Source organism: Armigeres subalbatus, chromosome 1 (assembly GCF_024139115.2).
Source record: "Armigeres subalbatus isolate Guangzhou_Male chromosome 1, GZ_Asu_2, whole genome shotgun sequence".
Classification (NCBI taxonomy): domain Eukaryota; kingdom Metazoa; phylum Arthropoda; class Insecta; order Diptera; family Culicidae; genus Armigeres; species Armigeres subalbatus.
In genome coordinates this window covers 129239855-129264092 of record NC_085139.1, presented here as the reverse complement: position 1 = coordinate 129264092, position 24238 = coordinate 129239855, and the positions used below count along the sequence as shown (strand labels likewise).

At 42.9% G+C, this 24238-nt stretch overlaps 1 protein-coding gene across 1 annotated transcript in view; it reads left to right on the top strand.

Moving 5' to 3' along the window:
* Positions 1-24238, top strand: part of LOC134205127 (tyrosine-protein phosphatase 99A-like) — a 409912-nt gene that overhangs the window by 371320 nt on the left and 14354 nt on the right. The window contains 4 exon segments of the mRNA XM_062680070.1: positions 4010-4222; positions 4607-4884; positions 4950-5066; positions 5128-5270. Coding sequence (XP_062536054.1) covers positions 4010-4222; positions 4607-4884; positions 4950-5066; positions 5128-5270 — 751 coding nt within the window.

The window sequence follows — 24238 nt, the reverse complement described above, 5'->3', positions numbered from 1 at the left end:
ATTTCGGCCAAAAATGTTACATGTGCAGTTTATCATGCAAACGGTTCAATTTTTAATAGCGCCGATCCTAGCCGGCGCCGCCGCCGCCGAGGGCAACCGCGGCGTGGCGCCGGCTAAGCCGCCGCCGCCGTTAGCAAATTGCAGTCACGCCGCCGCCGATTCAAAGTAGATCGGCGCACAGGTCTAGTGATGACTAGGCCATCGCCCCTGGAGCGATTGGCGCCCACCCTAGACTTCTTGCTACCCTGATTCGCCTGGGCCTTTTTTTCGGCTCTTGACGTCTTCGGTTTCCTCTTGTTCTTGACCAGGGTCCAGGAGGCGTCATCCCCCTCTATTTCCCTGGTCTGGTGCGGTTGAGAGCTCTCAGCCTGCCGTAACCCCTTACCACCGTCTTTCCTGGGTGGACGGACCTTTCCAGGTCCTTCCTCCCTCGGTTTTGGAGGTACCTGGCCGGGGTTCAGCTTCCCAGCCCCACTACCCTTCTTCGGGGTAGTAACCCTCCGTTGGCGCAGTCACCCCCGACGTACCCGCAAAAACTTGAGCCTCAGTCTGGGTAGACTTTGGTACCACCGTCTTTGCTGGCACACCTTCGGTCGATTCGACCTTTCCCGAGTCCGCGAATCCTTGGGCCTCAGTCTGGGTAGACCTCGACTCCACGGATTTCACGGGTTTACACTTGACCGTCCCGACCGCCCTCTCCAGCTTGGCGTCCAGCATCGACTTTTGAAGTTTCTGCAGGCTCCTCTTGAGGTCCTTGCTGATATTATGCTTCGATGACGCAAAGTCGCCATCATCGACTCGTCCAGCTGCTCCGTCGCCACCTCGAAGGCCGAAAGCCCATCGCGTTTGCGGTTCATCGCCTCCACAAGCCATGGGCCGTCAATAACCCCTACCGGCGTTTTTTTAGCCGAGAGGAAGGTTGAGTGACCCACGCTGGCGCTGCGCACTGAGCTGCCGACAATTGCCTCTGGCCTCCTAGGCGGAGACCTGAACAACCCACCTCTTGCGAAGGGGTTGTCGCCTACACTACTACCACTAATTGAAGAATTGACTTGGTTTTCCATTTTGGTCCCACGAGTTGCTCGGGAAAAGAGGTCCACCACGCCAGAGCCCAGCATGATGCGGTAAGGGACAATTACTGTGGAGGGTGTCCAGGTACCCCACAGGCTCCGTTGAAGGCCTAGCTTATTATTTCCCCCCCCCTGGCCATGCATCCCCTCGGCACGGGTCGCTTGACGCCTTGGGATTAGGGGTTAGGGACGATGGTCCCGGTCTAACTCGCAGTGGCCATGAGGAGGGGTCGTCAAGCCCTTGGACAAAGTCCCTGCTGCCCCCTACTGTATGTGTTTGTGTATGTGTACACATTTTGGAGACACATTTTTTGGGACTGTCCAAATTGCTCGTAACAGGTTCCTTTCGACGGGTAATCCTGTCCCAATTTAATGTTTGCCATTGAAAATCGAACTATGGGATCAGAAGTTATTGCCAAAATAGTATTTTTATCCCCGAAACACGCTTAAAATACTCATTTTTTGTATTTTTCATGCCCAAAACACGCTAAAAAAAACTCAATTTTTTTACGAGAAGGCACCAACAGCGCTAGGTGGATTAATCAGCGTTTTTTTTTTAAATTTTATAAATGTTCTGATGATCCATTTTATTCCAGATTCTAGCACTGACTCCAGCGCTGTAATGGTCTTGTTGCTTCCACTAGTAGGATTGATCTTCGTTGGCAGCACGATGATGAAGGATGGAGTGATAATCACTAATCACATTAAAAGACTTGGTCCGACGACCAAAACAGAACTGATTTATTCTGGCTGTACAGCATCAAAAATACTTAGTTTACAAAGTGTTAGCATAGAACTTAATGGAATGTTCCTTGAGTGGCTTTTGCTAAGACCAGCATATGCTAATCATTGTTCGCATCGATCCTTCCGTGATTCGATACTTTACAATACATAGTTGCAATCGATTCTCGAACGACAGTGTTGACCTTAAGAAAAATCATTTTAATAAAGTTAAAAAATGAGATTTACGAACGTAAGCGTTTCGATGTGAAAGATCGCACGTTTTCGCGGTTTTAGAATCGGCTCGTCCTTTGCATTACAAGATAATTGTCATGACCTCAACTTTTTAGAATACAGAAGTCGGTCGATAACTGCAAGTCATTTAACTGCTATTCGACAGTTGCAACTGTATTGCAGTTATCGGGCCACTAAATTTCAAACAGACGTTTTTTATTGCATCTATATCGTCGTCGACTGGCTACCGTATGACCACTGAAATGCGTTGCCGTTATCGAACGCCATCTATTAACTGAAACGTAATCATGTAGTAGTTATCAATCGGTTCGTGTATCTTCAGATATTTTTGTTCTGTAGATCATACAAATTCTTAACATTCACACATTCTATCTTCCAGGTAATTCAAATGCTTCAGATTCCTAAGGTTTCTGCGTTATCCAGAGTATGGCGGACTTTTGTTGACCCTTCAGAAATCTCCAAGATCAGTAGACCCTGTAAACTGCCCAAGTACCGTCGATGATCACTACTTACAATAGTGTGCGTCGATTTGATCCCGTCCCCTTTTTCTCCGCTGAGTATTAAAGAATCTACTATTGTACTAAACTAATGTAACAGTTTATCAGATGATTCAGTTTCGCATGTTTACTTAGACATGCTACTTATGAATTATACAAATTTATATAAAACTTGATTTCCTAGAAGTCCTTAATAATCACATATATCCTTGCATATATCTTACAGTAGGAGAAGAAGTACTAACTTGGCGGTTTATTATGCATCATGTTGTAATGCATGTTTTGTTTTATGACCGACATTGATTTGACACTTGTAGTACCGGTACTTTGGCTACCAGATCGAAGTGATCTAGATGTTAGTCACGCGAACAGGAACGACATTAGCAATCTTATACTTTTGCATCAATTATCGTCCAACCCAACTAACAATGGTGCTCTTTTATGGGAATCTTATTTATCTCCATTATCCACCGATCTTTTTCAACTAAAAAGTGTATGTTAATTCTGCAAGACTGTTGCAGTATGGTTGTTAAAATCAATAGATCTTGTCCAGGTTTATTATTGAATTTTGGATTGCATCGTTTCATCATCAAGAAACGACCATTTCATAGCAAAAAAATGCGATTCAATGGTTTAGCAAGACTTTCGTTCAACATCACGATTTTGTTTTTCTTTCCCATTCATAAATTGTGTACAGTAGGTGTATGATGCCAGCCATTGAATGTAAAGCCTAAATAAAACAAATGAAGTGAGAGCCACCTCCCCCGGAAGAAATCATTAACGATTGAAGTGCTACTGAAGGCGAGTGTGTGATGATGCGGAACGAATGGAGAGATAGGCGCAAAAATAGAGATAATTACAATTAAGAGTGAAATTGGTACAACTCACGGAAGTAGCGCGCAGCAGAGAAGTGTGTTAAGAAAAGTGAGACCAAGTGCAAGCAAGGAAAACAAACATCAACAGTGGGGAAGCGAATCATGAAAACACGTCTGCTGACCACGCTCACGTGGTTGGCACTGGGGCTCGTGCTGGTGGGCTTGGTGAATCTAAACGGTTGCGCACTAGCAACTGTCAATCTTACTGAATCCAATGGATCGACACCGTACGTGGTGTTGGAACCGGAGATTCCTTACGAGGAACTTGAGGAACCACGAGTTCTTCCTCTCCAGGCTCTTCCCGGTGCTTCGAAATCCGGCGTAGCGGAACAGCAAGGATTCGATCAGAATCAACGATTAGTGAATCATGCTCCAGATCACCCGGATGTTAACACCGTGTTGAAAGTGATATTGGAGGAACCAGAAATTAACGACGAGCCCTTCACTACTACCCATGGATACCCAACGTTCTCGGCCGATGATGATATCAGTAAATTACATTTTTAATCTAGTTCTATCCTAATATGATCATAAATGTGCGATTTATATATTAGATATCAAAAATTAATTATTATTTTCCATCTTATTACAGAACCGAGTAAACCGTTAAACTTAAGTGTTCTCGAGGTGACCTCCACGACAATTAAAATCAGCTGGAGAGAACCGGAGAAATTGAACGGGGCCATACATGGCTATCGCGTGTACTATGTACATCTACGACAGAATCAAACTCTACTGCATCTGCCGATCTTGAAGACCGATGCAGCCGTTAACTCTGTCTACACATATACTTTATCGAATCTCAGTAAGTATTATTCTATTGGTATGACCATTCTATATATAAGAATCCATACCAACTTTGAAGCAAAGAGAATCAAACTAGTTCATTTCAATTACTCAACAAAACAAATATAGCTTTCATTGAGTCCGATCAAAGAATGCTTTATGCGAGATTTGGTAAAAATATTTTTTTAACAGTTTCTATACAAATAAGGTTTTTTTTAAAACACAAGAATGGAATTAGATATTTAGTGCATTTTATTTAAGGCACCAAATTTAATTCAAAGTATGGTTAAGTATTTCTGATATTATTTCATTTTTCTGTTTTTCGTTGTAATTTTTTTTCTTCATTATGTTATCCGTCTATGTATATTGTGTAAGGTTTCACATTGATTTTCTTTATTCACAGAACCCTACACCGATTACAAAATCATCGTCACAGCCTTCACAAAAAAGAATGACGGTGATGCGTCGGAAGTATCTCAACGAACGGACATCAGCGGGCCCAGTGCCCCGAAAGTCGTCAACCTTACCTGCCATTCCCAGCACGAGCTGTTTTTCGGTTGGCGCATACCGCAAACCTATTACAACACTATCGACTACTACATCATAAGCTACCGAAACCTAGAGCACAGTGAATACAAGGACATACGGTTGAGTGCGAATTCTTCGATCGTAGAAACATCGGTAAGATAATAAATCCAATAAATGAATGTTTAAAAAGAATAAAACAAATTTGAATTGTATTTCAGATGATCATTCCAAATCTGACGACAAATATGGTATACGAAGTAAAAGTGAGAGCGGCCTCAGCAAGTGTCATTAACCCAAAGCAAATTATTCTAGGGTCCTACTCGGAACCCAAAAAGGTAGGTTGATTATGACAAATATATTGCAACCTACTGATTATCCTGATTTTACCATCCACAGATCTCTCTTCAATTGCATTGCGAGAAAATTCCGCAACCATCGCAGCGTCAGGTGTATGATGACTACAACCTGGCAGTCTTGGCCGGAATCGTTTTTAGCTGCTTTGGACTGCTGCTGGTCGTACTATCGTTCCTGCTGTGGAAGTAAGTAAACACTAAACACATTTTCACTCGTAACATTCGCCATCCAGAAAGTGCGCCGTGGATGGTCTCATATTTCAAAGGCTATTAATAGCAGATAGTCGCACATTCTTGTTCTGATTTGTTGCTGAGGGAAATTCCATAAACATAGCATGGATAAAATTAGCCTAATTCTGGTTGCTTACAGTTTGAATCCATGATAGGGTTTAGCTTAGCTCGCGCGAGTTATATGAGATACAAAGTCAGTTGCAGTGCTGACGTTAACGTGGAAGCACCGTATGTAAAACAGGTCCAAATTTGGCGCCTTGAAATCTATTCAACTATCAAGCTAGATATGTATGTACTTTTATTTCCACTCAAAGAGTTAGAAAATAAAGTATTGACAAATAACGAGCGCACACAAAAATTATATATCGGAGTCATGCGCAAAAACCCAGATTATTCCACTTAACAGTGATGATGCCTTTCTTGCTCATTATAAAATGCATTGAAAAAAGTCCCATCCACTTTTACTTAGAACATCCATTTTGAATTTCCAAGAAAGTTCCTCTGGAAATTTATTAGAACTTCAGAAGAATTTCATTAGGATAGGAAAAAATAAAAGCTTGAGCGTTTTTCTTATTTCTTACTTACTACTCGGTACTGAATAGTTAATGTTAAACAGTAATTGTAAAATGTTATTCTTTTACCGAGATCTTCACAGCCAAGCGCTTGGTTAGTAAACTTCTGCGGATATATCGGCTGAAAGAATCGAAAGAATTTTGGACATGCCCTCAAATAATGCGAATTATCTCTGATATCCGGCAGTCTGGAAATGGATTTGAACCAGTTTTCCAAAACTTGATTGATTTTCTCGTCGAACGCTGTCAGAACCAAAGAAATCGGTTGATATTTCACGGAGTTATGGTCATTTGGATTTTGATAAAATTTTGCCTGTCCTGATCATTCTGTCCAACCCCTGTACTTTGGCCGTTCATCGGCCAGATGTATGCTTTCTTGATGTTCAGTGGGGAGACCTTCCGTAGCTCAGCGATAAGGCATATGGCTTTATACGAAGCATACCACGCTGAAGGTGACTGATATTGAATCTCTATACGGTCTGAGATGTTTTTGGGTGGCAAATTTTCGCGCCTTTCCGAAGCATGGAAATCGTACACTTAATAACTCTTGATGTGCTTAATAGATACTATCTAAGAGGCTGGTAGTGTTTCAGTAGTGAGATGATATTTCAATAGATAGAAAGGGGCTACCCCGTTTGGCATAAAGTCATTTGGCATAAAGCCGTTTGTCATAAAGTCATTTGGCATAACGCAATGAAAATGATCTTATTTTCAATAATCATATTCTTTACGCAACTTAAAGCTGGACTTCATCATAGACTTCTTGATATTTACAATAAAGAAGGCAAGAATCAAGATGCATGCATGCAAGAACTCTTTTGCATTATCCAGAGCAATTGCGTATATTAAAAGAAGGAATGATCTCCCCCTTTTTGCATTGCATCGATCAAATGCGTTCTTTAAAAGAAGGCAGCATCAATTTTTTTGCATTATCCCGAGCTATTGCGTAACGTGAAAGAAAGAATAGTCTCCCCTTTCGCATTGCACCGAGCAAATGCGTGCTTCAAAAGAAAGGCCACATCACGCGTTTCGCCTTATCCCGAGCTACCGTATGATTTAAAAAAGAGATACGAACAAAAATTCAATAAAATATAGTTACTTTTACTTTCCCTTTTTGGGGAATAACACATTCTGAGGAATGGTCTCCTCGGAATCAGTAAATATTTTCTAGGAAAAAGATTCAAATAGTATACGGCTTTTGATAGACTGTTTTCTGGGAAATCAAAAGGACCCAAATCGTTGCTAAGAATATCAATTATTAAAGTGTAGCCATCTAAACTGAAAGAACAGCCTATGTGCAAATGAAGGAAAAAAACATATTGAAATTATAATTTATACTAGTCGACCCGGCAGACGTTGTCCTGCATAGTAGGCGAAAATGCGCGTTCTGAACTGCCCATGCAAAATCCCCATACGAATCTTTATCCCCAATTTACTCAACCTATCCGGCATTTTCGCATAAGGAAATATCATATAAACCCGTCGGAAAGGATAACAAACATATCTGCTGAAGGAATGAGGAAAATCCGTCCAGCCGATTTCGAGTTATGCGGATACGAACACAGACCATTTCATTTTTATTATATAGACTAGTCGACCCGGCAGACGTTGTCCTGCATAGTAGGCGAGAATGTGCGTTCCGAACTGCCCATGCAAAGTTCGCATAGGAATCACTATTTTAGTTTTTCACGATTTGCTCAACTTTACTCGTAATTTTCGCATTAGGAAATATCATATAAACCCGTCGGAAACTATAACGAATGTTTCTGCTGAAGAAATGAAAAAAATCCATCCAGCCGTTTTCGAGTTATGCGGATACGAACACAGACCATTTCATTTTTAAATATAAGACTAGTCGACCCGGCAGACGTTGTCCTGCATAGTAGGCGTAAATGCCCATGCAAAATTTCCATACGAATCTTAATTTTAGTATTTCACAATTTACTCAACCTTATTCGTAATTTTCGCATGAGGATATATCATATAAACCCGTCGGAAACGATAAGCTGAAGATACGAAGAAAATCCATCCAGCCGTTTCCGAGTTATGCGGATACGAACACAGACCATTTCATTTTTATTATATAGAAGATAAATTCCAATAGTAACTATTTTGAAAGAATTGTAATTTTTCTGAGTATTTTATTTTTAACCAATTATGCCAAACGACCATTCTGCCAAACGACCCCGATAGAAAATAGACTCATATACGGAAGGGCGTGCTTCTGAAAAAGGAATCATATCCTCCTTCAACTTAGACCGGGCACCGGTGTTTCCGCATTTTGTTAAAGTCCCGACACTCTTGTGCTTATTTTTTACAAAATTGTAAAAAAATCATATATTTTTACACTCCAACACATTTCTATTGCATGTAATCATATTGTTGCATTTTAGGTTAGGCTCTCCCGATGAAATTGGCGCACGCATCGTTTATCTTTAGATTTGACATCTAACACTAGCGCCGTCTGTTGAAATTGTTGTTCTAAACAACATTTCGTGCAACATGCACACGAGATAATGATAAAGTAACTGGGCGATTAATTATTCAGGAAATTGTTCTAGCTTTTCGTCCGTTTGTTTGTGCTTCTAGGCTTCAGAACGGGATCCCTTTTGGGTTCCAAACAGAATTCTTTTAGAATTTCAAACGAAAAGATTCTTTGATTCCTTTCGGAAACCTATCAAGATTCCATTAAAAAACCAAAATTAATCCATTCTGAAGCCCAAAATGATCCCGTTCGAAAGCCCAAAAGAATTCCATTAGGGTGTCTAAAAGATATCCGTTCGTACGGATTTCCGTACAGAATTATGAGAACTTCTGAACGTAATCCTTCTGGGTTCACTAACGGATCCCTTTCGAGTTTCTGAACGAAATTCTTTTGGGCTTTCGAAAGGAATCACTCTGGGCTACCCAAAGAAATTCTTTTGGACTTCCAAACGGAATTCTGATGGGATTCTGAACAAAATCATTCTAGAATTCCGAACGGAATACTTTTGAACTTTAGATTGGAGCGTTCTGGGCTCCTGAACGGAATCTTTTTCTGCTTCTGGACAAGGGATTTCGATTAAAATACTTATGGAATTTCTTACCGAAGCCCTAAAGCTAAAATGATTTGGTTAGGAAGCGCAAAAAGAATCGTTTCGAAAACCCAGAAGAATTCCTCACGAAAGCCAAAAAGAGTTCCGTTCAGTAAACCAAAAATCTCGGTTCGTAAGCCCAAAACAAGGCCTTTCTCAGGGTTTCCGAACAAAATTATTTTAGGCTTCCAAAACCAATTCTTTTGGATTTTCGAACGGAACCTTACTTCTGTACGAAATTATTTTGGACTTTACTTTCAAACGAATTCCTTTTAGATTTTCGAAAGGAATACTTTTGGAATTTCAAGTGGAGCCATCTTGGCTTCCGAATGTTTTTTTCTGTTCCAGAACAAGCGATGTCCTTTTGGGATTCCGAAGCCTAAAAAGATTCCGTTCGGAAGCGAAAAGGATTTCATTCAAAAGCCCAAAAAGAGCTCCGTTCGGAAGCCCAAAAAAGTTCGAAAGACCAAAGGTTCTCCGTTTGTAAACCCAAAAGATGTCCGTTCCGTTCTTTGGGTTCTCAAACGGATCTATTCCTTCTGTGCCTTCTGACCTCCTAACCGAACTCTTTTGCACTCACTTGTCATAAGACGAGTTTGTCATTTCATTTATTTAGTCTACATCTAAACAAATAACACTGAATCAACAATTTGACGCCACAATACACGGTTCGATGCCGCATCTGTCCGGCATTCTTGCAACATGTCCTGCCCATCGTACCCTTCCGGCTTTAGCTACCTTCTGGATACTCGTGGTTCATTCTTCGCCGCCACACACCGTCTTCTTGCACACCGCCAAAGATGGTTCTAAGCACTCGTCTATGAGAGTTGAACCGTTTACGTAAGGGCCACGTGCCACAGCCCGATATGTGTAAGGACATAAACGGGAACCTTCTTACAAACGAGCGTGAGGTGATCCAAAGGTGGCGGCAGCACTATGAAGAGCACCTGAATGGCGATGCGGCAGACAACGGTGGCGGTATGGTAATGAACCTAGCTCCGAATCTCCAGGAAATCCAGGAGGAGATCGGCCGGCTGAAAAACAACAAAGCCCCTGGAGTTGACCAACTACCAGGAGAGCTGTTTAAACACGGTGGTGAGGCTAGAGCGCTGCACTGGGTAATTACCAAGGTTTGGGAGGATGAGGTTCTGCCGCAGGAGTGGATGGAAGGTGTCGTGTGTCCCATCTACAAAAAGGGTGATAAGCTGGATTGTAGCAACTACCGCGCAATGACATTGCTGAACGCCGCCTACAAGGACTCTCCCAAATTTTATGCCGCCGACTAACACCAATTGCAAGAGAGTTCGTGGGGCAGTACCAGGCGGGATTTATGGGTGAACGCTCTACCACAGACCAGGTTTTCGCCATACGTCAGGTATTGCAGAAATGCCGCGAATACAACGTGCCCACACATCATCTATTTATCGACTCCAAAGCCGCATATGATACAATCGATCGAGACCAGCTATGGCAGCTAATGCACGAAAACGGATTTCCGGATAAACTGACACGGTTGATCAAGGCGACGATGGATCGGGTGATGTTCGTAGTTTCGAGTTTCAGGGCCATTCTCGAGTCCCCTCGAAACGCGTAGAGGGTTACGGCAAGGTGATGGTCTTTCGTGTCTGCTATTCAACATCGCTTTGGAAGGAAGTAATACGAAGGACAGGGATTGACACGAGTGGTACGATTTTCACGAAGTCCGTCCAGTTATTTGGTTTCGCCGACGACATTGATATCATGGCACGTAACTTTGAGAGGATGGAGGAAGCCTACATCAGACTGAAAAGCGAAGCTAAACGAATTGGACTAGTCATCAACACGTCGAAGACGAAGTAAATAATAGGAAGAGGTTCAAGGGAGGACAATGTAAGCCACCCACCACGAGTTTGTATCGGTGGTGACGAAATCGAGGTGATTGAAGAATTACAGTACACCTTGGGCTCACTGGTGACCGCCGATAACGATACCAGCAGAGAAATTCGGAGACGCATAGTGGCTGGAAATCGTACGTACTTTGGACTCCGCAAGATGCTCCGATCGAATAGAGTTCGCCGCCGTACCAAACTGACTATCTTCATTTTCATTTTTCATTTATTTAGTTAACATCTAAACAGATAACACTGAATCAACAATTTGACGCCACAATGCACGGTTCGAGGCCGCATCTCTCCATCCTCGGATACGCCCCACGCTCGCCAAGTCGTTCTGCACCTGGTCTGCCCATCTCGCTCGCTGCGCTCCACGTCGTCTCGTACCTGCCGGATCGGAAGCGAACACCATCTTTGCAGGGTTGCTGTCCGGCATTCTTGCAACATGCCCTGCCCATCGTACCCTTCCGGCTTTAGCTACCTTCTGGATACTGGGTTCGCCGTAGAGCTGGGCGAGCTCATGGTTCATTCTTCGCCGCCACACACCGTCTTCTTGCACACCGCCAAAGATGGTCCTAAGCACCCGTCTCTCGAATACTCGAGTGCTTGCAAGTCCTCCTCGAGCATTGTCCATGTTTCATGTCCGTAGAGGACAACCGGTCTTATTAACGTCTTGTACATGACACATTTGGTGCGGTGGCGAATCTTTTTCGATCGCAGTTTCTTCTGGAGCCCGTAGTAGGCCCGACTTCCACAGATGATGCGCCTTCGTATTTCACGACTAACGTTGTTGTCAGCCGTTAGCAAGGATCCGAGGTAGACGAATTCCTCGACCACCTCGAAGGTATCCCCGTCTATCGTAACACTGCTTCCTAGGCGGGCCCTGTCGCGCTCGGTTCCGCCCACAAGCATGTACTTTGTCTTTCACGCATTCACCACCAGTCCAACTTTTGTTGCTTCACGTTTCAGGCGGGTGTACAGTTCTGCCACCTTTGCAAATGTTCGGCCGACAATGTCCATGTCATCCGCGAAGCAAATGAATTGACTGGATCTGTTGAAAATCGTACCCCGGCTGTTACACCCGGCTCTCCGCATGACACCTTCTAGCGCAATGTTGAACAACAGGCACGAAAGTCCATCACTTTGTCTTAGTCCCCGGCGCGATTCGAACGAACTGGAGTGTTCGCCCGAAACTGACTATCTACAAAACGCTTATAAGACCGGTAGTTCTCTACGGACACGAGACCTGGACGATGCTCGTGGAGGACCAACGCGCACTGGGAGTTTTCGAAAGGAAAGTGTTGCGTACCATCTATGGTAGGGTGCAGATGGCGGACGGTACGTGGAGGAGGCGAATGAACCACGAGTTGCATCAGCTGTTGGGAGAACCATCCATCGTTCAAACCGCGAAAATCGGAAGACTGCGGTGGGCCTGATACGTAGCCAGAATATAGGACAGTAATCCGGTGAATATGATTCTTGACGACAACGATCCGACGGGAACAAGAAGGCGAGGTGCACAGCGGGCAAGGTGGATCGATCAGGTGGAGGACGATTTGCGGACCCTCATGACACATTTGGTGCGGTGGCGAATCTTTTTTGACCGCAGTTTCCTCTGGAGCCCGTAGTAGGCCCGACTTCCACAGATGATGCGCCTTCATATTTCACGACTAACATTGTTATCAGCCGTTAGCAAGGATCTGAGGTAGACGAATTCCTCGACCACCTCGAAGGTATCCCCGTCTATCGTAACACTGCTTCCCAGGCGGGCCCTGTCGCGCTCGGTTCCGCCCACAAGTATGTACTTTGTCTTTGATGTATTCACCACCAGTCCAACTTTTGTTGCTTCACGTTTCAGGCGGGTGTACAGTTATGCCACCTTTGCAAATGTTCGGCCGACAATGTCCATGTCATCCGCGCAACAAATAAATTGATTGGATCTGTTGAAAATCGTACCCCGGCTAGTACATCCGGATCTCCGCATGACACTTTCTAGCGCAATGTTGAACAATAGGTACGAAAGTCCATCACCTTGTCTTAGTCCCCGGCGCGATTCGAACGAACTAGAGTGTTCGCCCGAAATCTTCACACAGTTTTGCATACCATCCACCGTTGCTTTGATCAGTCTGGTAAGCTTCCCAGGGAAGCTGTTCTCGTCCATAATTTTCCATAGCTCTACGCGGTCTATACTGTCGTATGCCGCCTTGAAATCAACGAACAGATGGTGCCTTGGGACCTGGTATTCACGGAATTTTTGAAGGATTTGCCGTACAGTAAAGATCTGGTCCGTGGTCAACGAAGCCGGCTTGATAACTTCCCACGAACTCATTCACGAATGGTGACAGACGACGGAAGATGATCTGGGATATCACTTTGTAGGCGGCATTAAGGATGGTGATCGCTCGAAAGTTCTCACAATCCAGCTGGTAGACCTTTCTTGTAGATGGGGCATATAACTCCTTCCTTCCACTCCTCCGGTAGCTGTTCGGTTTCCCAGATTCTGACTATCAATTTGTGCAGGCAAGTGGCTAGCTTTTCCAGGCCCATATTGATGAGCTCAGCTCCGATACCATCCTTACCAGCTGCTTTATTGGTCTTTAGCTGTTGGATGGCATCCTTAACTTCCCTCAAGGTGGGGGCTGGTTGGCTTTCATCGTCCGCTGAACTGACGTAGTCACCTCCTCCGCTACCTTAACTTTTACTGCCTGTACTCTCAGCGCCATTCAAATGTTCCTCGTAGTGCTGCTTCCACCTTTCCATCACCACACATTCGTCCGTCAAGATGCTCCCATCCTTATCCCGGCACATTTCGGCTCGCGGCACGAAGCTTTCGCGGGATGCGTTGAGCTTCTGATAGAACTTGCGTGTTTCTTGAGAACAGCACAGCTGTTCCATCGCACTCCGCTTCTTCCATGCGGCGTTTCTTCTCCTGAAAAAGACGGGTCTGTGTCTCCGCTTCCGTCTATAACGTTCCACATTCTGCCGGTACCTTGCTGCAGCGCGACCGCCCGCGCTGCGTCTTTTTTTTCCAGAATCTGTCTGCACCAGGGTTTGCAGAAATCGCTCTCGAAAGATAAGATAACAACGATAAAAGAGAGGCAAAAACCTCTTCGAATCATAACAAGCCATGAAAAGAAAACTATCGCACTTGTATACAAGTTTGATAAAACGCTTTGTTCTCGCTCATTTCATGTTGTGGACCATATTTTTTTTGTACAGCTGTGTAAAACAAGTGGAAATGCATCATCAGAACCGGTGCCCCCCGCAATTGGGGCTCAATAAAATAAATTTATCATGGGTTGTAGCCCCCCGAATCAGTCCTTGAGCACATCGGCGAGTATGCGTGTGTTCCCGAGTTGAGAGATTTGCAGTTCCACGAACCGAGCTTCCAATCGCTAGTCCCTTTTCGTCGTAGTGGTCTTCGCCGATGGTTCCGGTCCGTACTCTCTTGTTGATTGTTCGTTGCTTATGTTTTATTAAAGGCTGGCTTGCAGGGCCTGACACCAAACCCCCTAAATTTCTGGAGGACCATTCCTCCTTATTCCCAGTGGACCATGGTGCACAGTTTTACTTAGAGTCCCTCGCTGGTACTCGGACGATGATCAGCCGCCCCTAACATGGAGAACAGACGCTCAATAAGATTTGCACCTCCGGAGCCTGCCTGTCAGCCTGTCAGTATACGACCATAGTTCCCACCGGGGTTGGTTACTCGATCCTCCCTAAGGTTGCTCGTATCCCGGCTAGCACCACGGTGAGGTAGGGATAGGAGTTGCTGGGTAAGAGGCTAAGGATCGCAAGATGGGGTCTATTTTATTCCTTCAGGTACGCGAAGTACCAATCCAATGGTACGCTTTACCCAGCATTTTGCCGTGCCTCGAATGCAACTTATTGCGAGAAAATTGGTTGAGGATAAGTGACCGAAAATTTGGTGAGATTTTTTTGCGAACACACATGCACACACTTACTTATTTGATACTTGATGGGCTACAGCTCTTCGATGAACCTACGCCGAATGGATTATTCTTCTCCACTGGACTCGATCATGGGCCAATCGCTTCCAGTCACCCTGAACATTGAGCGCCCTCAGGTCCTCTTCAACTGCAAAAAGCCATCGTGTACGCGCCCATTGTCCCTGAAGTGTTTATCTTGCTTATTGATAGTTCTGGTTTGACACCATAAGGTTAAATAAGGAACCACCTGAAAATAAAGCTGACAATAATGTATCATAAACATTGATAATCGAGAAAAATGCTCTATCATTTCCAAAAGTCTGTACAAAATTTCGTGCGTTCCTTGAAACGCTTTTTACATCATACATTCATCAAATATCGATACTATATTTGCTTAGATTTTTGCACCGTATTTGCGATAAGGTCGCAATTTTTCACTATGTAAGACCTGTCGAATTCTGGTGAATTATGAAAAGTTATTCTATAATACTTTTCTTGTAAAATTTTTTGAATAGCTGGTCTATTTCTAATAAAGAAAAAAGGTTTTATTTCCATTAAATGAAATTTATTGCATGAAACTCGGTGCATGCTACAATACTTTAAGTGTGACCCACACTTTTATTCGCAGATAAATACAGATGGATCTTTAATGCGTCAATCAGTCGGTACAAAACTCTTTTCAAAAGTTCGAATACCTTCTTAACAATATTATGTGGATATGAAAGCTTTGAAATTATATTTTTAACTAATTTAGTACCAACAAAAAAATAAATTTATACACATAAACGGAACATTGAACAAGCATAGTAGCAATAAATTAACAACTGATGTGCAACCTATTTAGTTCTCTTCATCATCTGATTACTTTTGCATCTCGTGCGGTGATCCACCTGGTTTTGTATCGCAATCAGATGTCTTACGATCAAGCCCATTTTTCTTAGGAAATCTCAAGCGAAAAGGGAGCGTTCAAGAGTGATATATCATACCTACATACGCATTACTAATGAACTAAACCAGCATCACAGCGATTATACAAAGGCTAGTCTACCGGTCTAACTGCACACATCGAAGGAAAAGCACATCATTTGATTAAATTTTTCGCCTTGTACAACTACATCTGCTGGTTGTTTTTTCAGTCTGCGACGAATGCGACTTATCCAGCGTAGTGTGTCTCGCAGTCGTTCCTTACCCAGCCATCGGAAACTTATTGAAGCGCAATCGGCCATGAATTACGGAACGCAAAAAAGCCTTGCGCTAAATGTTCGCCTGGATTGTTCAGAAAAATAAAAATATCCATCTGCAACTGATCGCTTGTTCAAAATATAGCGTAAATTAAGGATGACCCACCTACGCAAGCTATTAAGCAATGTGAGCTTTCTTGGGCTCTGTAATTCAGTTTTGTTTTGATCGTAAGTTCATGCAAACGTTAGTCGGACTATTTTGAAGGTCGTATGCCGTCGTTAGTGATTCTAATTTGAAGCTGGTGAATTTTGTCGCATACCTCTATATCATATTCTTCAGAGTGCGAACCGTTGAGTGGTTTCGTTGTTTTCTATAATAAAACTGTGAAAATTCTAAGCAGATGAACGAGTTCTTAACTCGCGTGTTCCATCCGAGATTCTCTTTGTTTGCACAACGATGTAGGAGACAGCGATATCGAAACGATCAATTTATGACTGTGCGATAAGAAGTGATAACACAGCGCGCGGTTTGGACACGAATTTTGAGACCAAGTAAAAGGCTCCACCAACACTTTGGTGTGGCGCTTTGCCCGATTGCCTCTGAATGTGAAAACAATCAACTGAATTCTGGGAAAAGTGTGAAAGTGAAGTTAGGCGAAACTTCGCAATTGATACGCAATAGTGGTAGCTTCAACATGTTCAAACAGTGGTTCAGGTGAGTCCAGCCAAACTAGAGATACAATCGCGTTCTTCCCATAGCATAGGACGAGTTTGTACAATTCCATTTAATTCCACCACTTGATGGTACCTTTGACAGATATATTTTGACCTCAACAGTAAGGCCGTCTTCAGTGTCTCGTACTTGACTCGAATTGTACAAACTCGTCTTATGACAAGTAGAGACATTCCACTAAAAGCTCAAAATAATTTTCTTATCTTCCCATATGTATATTGCTGGTAAATAATTTGTATGTTTGTTATCAGTATTTAAACAAATGTTTTGAGGTTTATAAGGTACAATCGATTTTTCTATTATGTTATAGGTAATGGCGGTATAATTTGCCAAACGGCTATTTTCTTCGCCTGTTGCTGAACGCACGTGCATTTCTTATGGGAGTTCAACAATAGGGGGCACTCTTATTTCTGCGATAGCCTGTTAGTTATCAACTTTATATCAGGTCAAATGTGAAATGGCTTCAATTGCTACATAATTATAACTTTTTATTACAGTAACAAATTCTAATACTTTGTTTCATCTCAAGCTGAATATACCAAATCAAATAATGATAGTGGTTTTCTAGTTAGTCCAGCATATATTCCTTAATGATCAATTTAGCATATTTGCAAAAGTTCTTTGAAAGTCTTGATAATTCTTGTAAAAAGTATCTTGAAAATCTAAAGTTTTTTCAAACCAAGCATAGAGTAAGCAAGGATGTTATCGATCTTTAAGTAATTTTGTAATTAGGTTGTCAATAACTCATTCCAGAAGCTAAATTTCAAAATGTGTTGTATGGTGGACTTCTAGTGCAAAGGTTAATCTACAACTTTGCCTAATGGATTGCTGTTAGAATTCAACTAATAACGGAGTTATAGCGCTAGTTGCAGTAGCTTTAACTAAATGATTGGAATTTTGTTATCATTTAGATCTAAGTCAGCGGTTCTCAACCTGGGGTACATGTACCCCTGGGGGTACCTTCGCTGGCCCTAGGGGGTACCTCGGAAAAAAATGCATAATGGTGGACGTATTTCAATTCTAATCAGTACTTATCAGGGTTTCGACTTTTCGTTTCAATGAGACCAAAGCAAGCGTTTATCGGGCCTAGGGAGAATCTTTTTTGTTGTTTATATTGCGGATCATCTTTCACCCATCAATCTTGCCTCCAGATAAAGAAGAGGAAGATAAACGAAAATCTTGCTTATTAGATGAAAATCCTTTTTCGTTTCATCACTTTTACCTCTCACTCACTTTTCGCGAGAATTATCGCAGAACAATTACAAAATTGTATGGCCACGCCGGGTTTCGAACCCAGAATAGTAACAATAGTCGTAGGGATGCGCTCAAAAAATGGTTATCACTCTCCAGTTTTTTTTTTTTCCGAAAAGCGATTTCTCCCCGAAAATTTTCGTGAGGGAGCATCCTGTGCTCCTGAGATTAAGTGAGCATTACGAATCCTGGTACTTATTGATAAATCTTTCTAGGAGAGATCGACTATGATGGTGATATTTGAGGTTATGGCTTTCAGTCTTCTTATGCTCAAAAACGGGTTTTACGTTTTTATCCGACGTTTCGGTTACATATATTTTACCTTTTCTGTTACATTGTGTTAGCATAGAACGTTTTGTCACAACTTTATGTTAAATCGCCCTCCCCCTATTTTCCCGGATAAATTCAAATTTCGCAGCCCCTACCGAAAAATAGAGGGGGCGATTAGCATCCTTTCAAAAAGCTTGGAGGTTTCCTTTCAAGAGGCTCGAAAGGTTCTTTTCAAAAGCCTCCTTTCAAGAGGCTCGAAGCCTCCTTTCAAAAGGGTCAGGCCTTTTCAAGAGGCTCAGGAAGCCTCCTTTCAAGAGGCCTCAGAGCCTCCTTTCAAGAGGCCTCAAGCCTCCTTTCAAGAGGCTCAAGCCTCCTTTCAAGAGGCCTCAAGCCTCCTTCAAGACGCTTGGAAACCTCCTTTCAACAGGCTAAGAAGCCTCCTTTTAACAAGCCCAGAAGCCTCCTTTCAAGAGGCTCGGAAGCCTCCTTTCAAGAAGCTTGGAAGCCTCCTTTCAAGAGGCTCAGGAAGCCTCCTTTCAAGAGGCCTCAAGCCTCCTTTCAAGAGGCCTGGAAGCTTCCTTTCAAGAGGCTCGAGCCTCCTTTCAAGAGGCTCAGGAAGCCTCCTTTCAAGAAACTCAGCCTCCTTTCAAGAGGCCTCAAGCCTCTTTCAAGAGGCCTGAAAGCCTCCTTTCAAGAGGCTCGGAAGCCTCCTTTCAAGACAAGAGGCCAGAGCCTCCTTTCAAGAGGCCTGGGAGCCTCCTTCCAAGAGGCTCAGGAAGCCTCCTTCCAAGAGACTCGAAGCCTCCTTTCAAGAGGCTCGAGAGCCTCCTTTCAAGAGGCTCGGAAGCCTCCTTTCAAGAGGCTCGGAAGCCTCCTTTCAAGAGGCTCGGAAGCCTCCTTTCAAGAGGCTCGGAAGCCTCCTTTCAAGAGGCTCGGAAGCCTCCTTTCAAGAGGCTCGGAATTCTTCTTTAAATAGGCTCAGAAGCATCCTTTCAAGATGCAAAGGAAGCCTCCTTTTAAGTGACTCTAAAGCCGCCATTCAAGAGACTCGAAAGCCTCTCTACAAGAGGCTAAGAAGCCTCTTATCAAGAGCTGCGGAAGCCTACTTTCAAGAGATTCAGAGGCTCCTTTCAAGAGGCTCGAAAGCTCCTTTCAAGAGGCCTGGAAGCCTCCCTTGAAAGGGCTCGGAATTATTCTTTCAAGAGAGTTGAAGGGGGGGTACCTCAATTAATGCAAAAGTTTGAAAGGGTACCTCTCAAGAAAAAGGTTGAGAACCGCTGGTCTAAGTTACTGAAACTATACACACCAACAAATTATGAATATTACAGGTGACGTATGTAAATAAAATGACACAAAACCACATGACATAAACTGAGACATAAACATATTTTTCAATGTTAGATGATTTAAAATTACATGTCATGGAACCCACACCCGATGCGACGCACCTAACGCTATATCAGTCGATGACTTGATGCAGTGAAATACTTGATCAGTGCAATATCGTGGAATATGCTTTACTTCGATCACCCCTCTCTCAAGAGACGAAGATAGCTGAGTGGTAACTCAGCGGGCTTATGTTGATTCTCGTTCTAATCCTTCATTTTTTTTGTCAATAAAGTTGTGATGTAAAATTAAAGTATCATCTAAATTTACGTCAAAAGTGACGCTCGTATGTGTCGTTGTCGCAGCACCTATAATTACATGATTATTTTTAGGTGTGTAGCTTACTAGTGGAATTTAAACAACAAACCATGTGGCAGAGTCAGTGGCGTAGCCACGGGGGTGGTTTTGGGTATAAAACCCCCCCCAGAGACAAAATTTTTGGAAGGAATTTTTATTTTCGAAAAAAAAATGTTCAGAAAACCCCCCCCAGACCAATTTTCTGGCTACGCCACTGGGCAGAGTTGTAGAAAAACCTTCGCACTAGAAGTCCACCATACAACACATTTTGAAATTAAGCTTCTGGAATGAGTTATTGACAAACTACTAAATGATCGTAAACATCCTTGAGAGTAAGTAATTACCGTGAAGTACCCTAATTTCACGCACTTAAGGTCTGACAAAGTTAAAACGTTCATTGAAAAACATGTATAGTGTCCATTTGGGAATATTTGCTACTGCATCACGTACACCCCGTACACCCCCGGAAATAATTGTAAGGCGTTCGCTGATTTTCATACAAAATAGTCATGTTTAAGGACCAAAATCCCTATCTATATCGATTAGATTGAGGACATATTTGGCACCCAAGCTCCAGTCTAGCGCAGGCATTTAAAAAAATAAGTTCAGGAGTAAAAATCAGCTAAATTCATGTCAAGTTGGTACTCTACTGGGGCCTAATCGATGAAGCTTTCTACACCGTTGTAATTTGGCGTACGTTGATTCAAAGTTCAAAGATCTTCATCACTTACCAATGGGAGACATCTGAGCGAAGAAAATCATTTGGTAACCTAACAATGAGTGTTGTTACCACACGCTGTTAGAAAAATATTTTCAGACATTAGGAAAATTTAGTCCGCTATGAGAAGGGAACTCTGATACATTGCATGGGAGGCTTTGATACTTTTTCTCCTCCATCTCAGCAACTTGCAAGCAGAGTGAATAAAGCGGAACACCTTATGTGTTTTAATGTTTTAGTTTTATTCTAGTAGCTACAAGCGTACCATACCAAGTTTTACTTGGCGAGCTCTGTTGCTCGTTGGTTACGAAGCAACGATCGCTCAGCCTGAGTAAGGCTGTTCACTCGCTGGCGTGGGATGCTATGATTGAATAAGATCAATACTCGTCCGCTTCACTCACGCTTTCAATCCCTGGTCTAGCGTACTGAGGGTCATGGGTTCGAGTCCTATCGAAGGAAAGTAGTTACCTCCAATACATTTTTTAAATCATAATCCTCCACATAATGTACATATTCACATATGAGTTTTCAGAACATTGTAAATTAATGTCTAATATCCGGAAAATAGGCAATTAACTTTGACTAAACTTAGTCTTCTTTCAGCTCTCGACAGGGTAACAAGTTGTTTGTTCGGTACGAACCACGCGGTAGCTGTCTGTTGTTTTTCAGTACATTGTCTTTGCCATCAATTCGATCGCTTTTGTAGTTACGATGTGTGAGGTTAAGGTGATTATACAACAAAGTCACAAATCCGCCATCTGGGAAACCACGTGCTTTTTGCAATATTTTTTCAAGAGCACGAATTGAGAGAACCATAACGCCCAAGGAGATGAAACATCCGTGGATCGTTTGCTTACTTATGCTAAATAATCGACTTTAATTTCAGCATTGTACGAAAATTATTACGCCAGATTTGAACTGTTGATAATAAGAGTAGAAAATCGTGTGGTGAATTTAAAATTCACCACATGGCTTGATTGTATAATCACCTTAAAAACACAATAGAGTTTACTTTCCCGATTGGCAGTGAGAAGCCAAACATGGACAAAATTGTTCCTTTTTCGAAGATGTTGGAGACGGATTATGGCCAAATTGAGGCTGTTTATAGAATATCGCAAGAGAAAGCCGTATTCATCAAGTTTAAAACGGAGGAAGCAATGCTGCATGCATTGACCTCCAACTCGGAGGATCTAATTTGCCATTATGCGGATGGAAAAGAAGCCGCTGTATGCATGTCTCATGCGAGGGACTACATTCAATATGTGCGCGTGCACGACCTACCCCCTGAGGTTACTGACCATGAACTAGCTGTAGTACTGGGGAAGTATGGCGAAGTGAAAATGTTGTTCGCGAAAAATTTCCCTCTGAACTTTGCCTCGACGCGTACACTAGTGTACGTGGCGTGTATATGAATGTAAAGAAGGAAATCCCTTCATCGCTACATTTCATGAATCGGAAGGGGAACATATTTTATGAAGGAAACAAGAATAAATGTTTTCTCTGCAAAATGAACGGACATCGGATGAACATCTGTCCCAAGCGGAAACCCCGGGAACAACAAAAGAAACAACGACAGGACTTCGCAAAGCAGCAGAAAAAGCAAACCAGCAAAAACGTTACTTACGCTTCAGTAGTGGTGGAAGTCTATACGGGACATGAACCGGAAAAGGAGACTGAGTTTGTAATGGATGTGTCCAATCCGAATACTGAGAAATCTGATAGAAAACGTACGGGTGAAAGTGACGGTCACAATACTCGACGTGTGAAATGCTAGAGACGCCAGACAATAGAGAATCGGAGGAGCAGTGGATGACGCAGCGGAAGAAAAACCCCTTACCCGTCCTTTACGCTCCCTAGGAAAAACCATTATAAAATGTTTATCTAATATTATCTTATTAAAAAGATTATGGCTCTGTTGAGTTGTTTTATACGACATCTGAGCCTATCAAATAAACGAAATAGAAAAAAAAACTTTGACTGAACTGAAAATTTATGTCATTTTGTCATGACATAAACATGTAATGACATAATCAAAAGGTGGGTATTTTTTTACCCATTGGGAATTAACGAGTTTGCTACAAAACTGATTTTTCACCCTTTAATGGGTAAAAAAATGCATATTTATCAACTCCCTATAGAATAATAAGATGGGTATTTTTTTACCCATCGTATGATTAGAAATTCCCCCATTTTATGACAGATTTCATTTCATATATTTAGTCTACATCTAAACAGATAACACTGAATCAACAATTTGACGCCACAATACACGGTTCGAGGCCGCATCTCTCCATCCTCGAATACGCCCCACACTCGCCAAGTCGTTTTGCCCCTGGTCTGCCCATCTAGCTCGCTGCTCTCCACGCCGTCTCGTACCTGCCGGATCGGAAACGAACACCATCTTTGCAGGGTTGCTGTCCGGCATTCTTGCAACATGTCCTGGCCATCGTACTCTTCCGGCTTTAGCTACCTTCTGGGTACTGGGTTCGCCGTAGAGCTCGTAGTTCATTCTTCGCCGTCTTCTTGCACACCGCCAAAGATGCTCCTAAGCACCCGTCTCTCGAATACTCCGAGTACTTGTAAGTCAAAGATGGTCCTAAGCACCCGTCTCTCGAATACTCCGAGTGCATGCAAGTCCTCCTCGAGCATTGTCCATGTTTCATGTCCGTAGAGGACAACCGGTCTTATTAACGTCTTGTCCATGACACACTTGGTGCGGTGGCGAATCTTTTTTGACCGCAGTTTCTTCTGGAGCCCGTAGTAACACTGCTTCCCAGGCGGGCCCTGTCGCGCTCGGTCCCGCTCACAAGCATGTACTTTGTCTTTGTCGCATTCACCACCAGTCCAACTTTTGTTGTTTCATGTTTCAGGCGGGTGTACAATTGTTCAAATGTTGCAAATGTTCGGCCGACAATGTCCATGTCATCCGCGAAACAAATAAATTGACTGGATCTGTTGAAAATCGTACCCCGGCTGTTACACACGGCTCTCCGCATGATACCTTCTAGCGCAATGTTGAACAACAGGCACGAAAGTCCATCACCTTGTTTAGTCCCCGGCGCGATTCGAACGAACTGGAGTGTTCGCCCGAAATCTTCACACAGTTTTGCACACCATCCACCGTTGCTTTGATCAGTCTGGTAAGCTTTCCAGGGAAGCTGTTCTGACAGATAAGCATGTTATTTGAAAATGGTTGATTTTTTATCTTTCAATGTGTTTTCACAAATAACCGTTTGAGCGTCTGAAATATGTTTACCCGGCCAATCTGGGATCCTATTGGAATTTCCCATCATCAATTTTGCACGGGAATTCAAAACTTTTTTGCCTGAAGGGCATTCCTAGAAATTGGATTTATGATTGCCCCCGCAATTGTCACATTTAAGTTTATTGGAATCTTCTCTCACAGGACAGGCGTCCTTGGCGTGAGAGGTTCCACCACAAATCATGCATTAAGCATCCATGTGGCAATGTTTATTGGGAAACAGGTTATTCCGTTATATTATAAAAAGGATTAAAACTTTAATGTTTAAGGAGAGAAATAAAACACGTTTTTGTTTATACGTTTGGTTATGTTGTGTTTACATATGATTGACAGTCTAGTAAAAAAGGGGTTACAACGT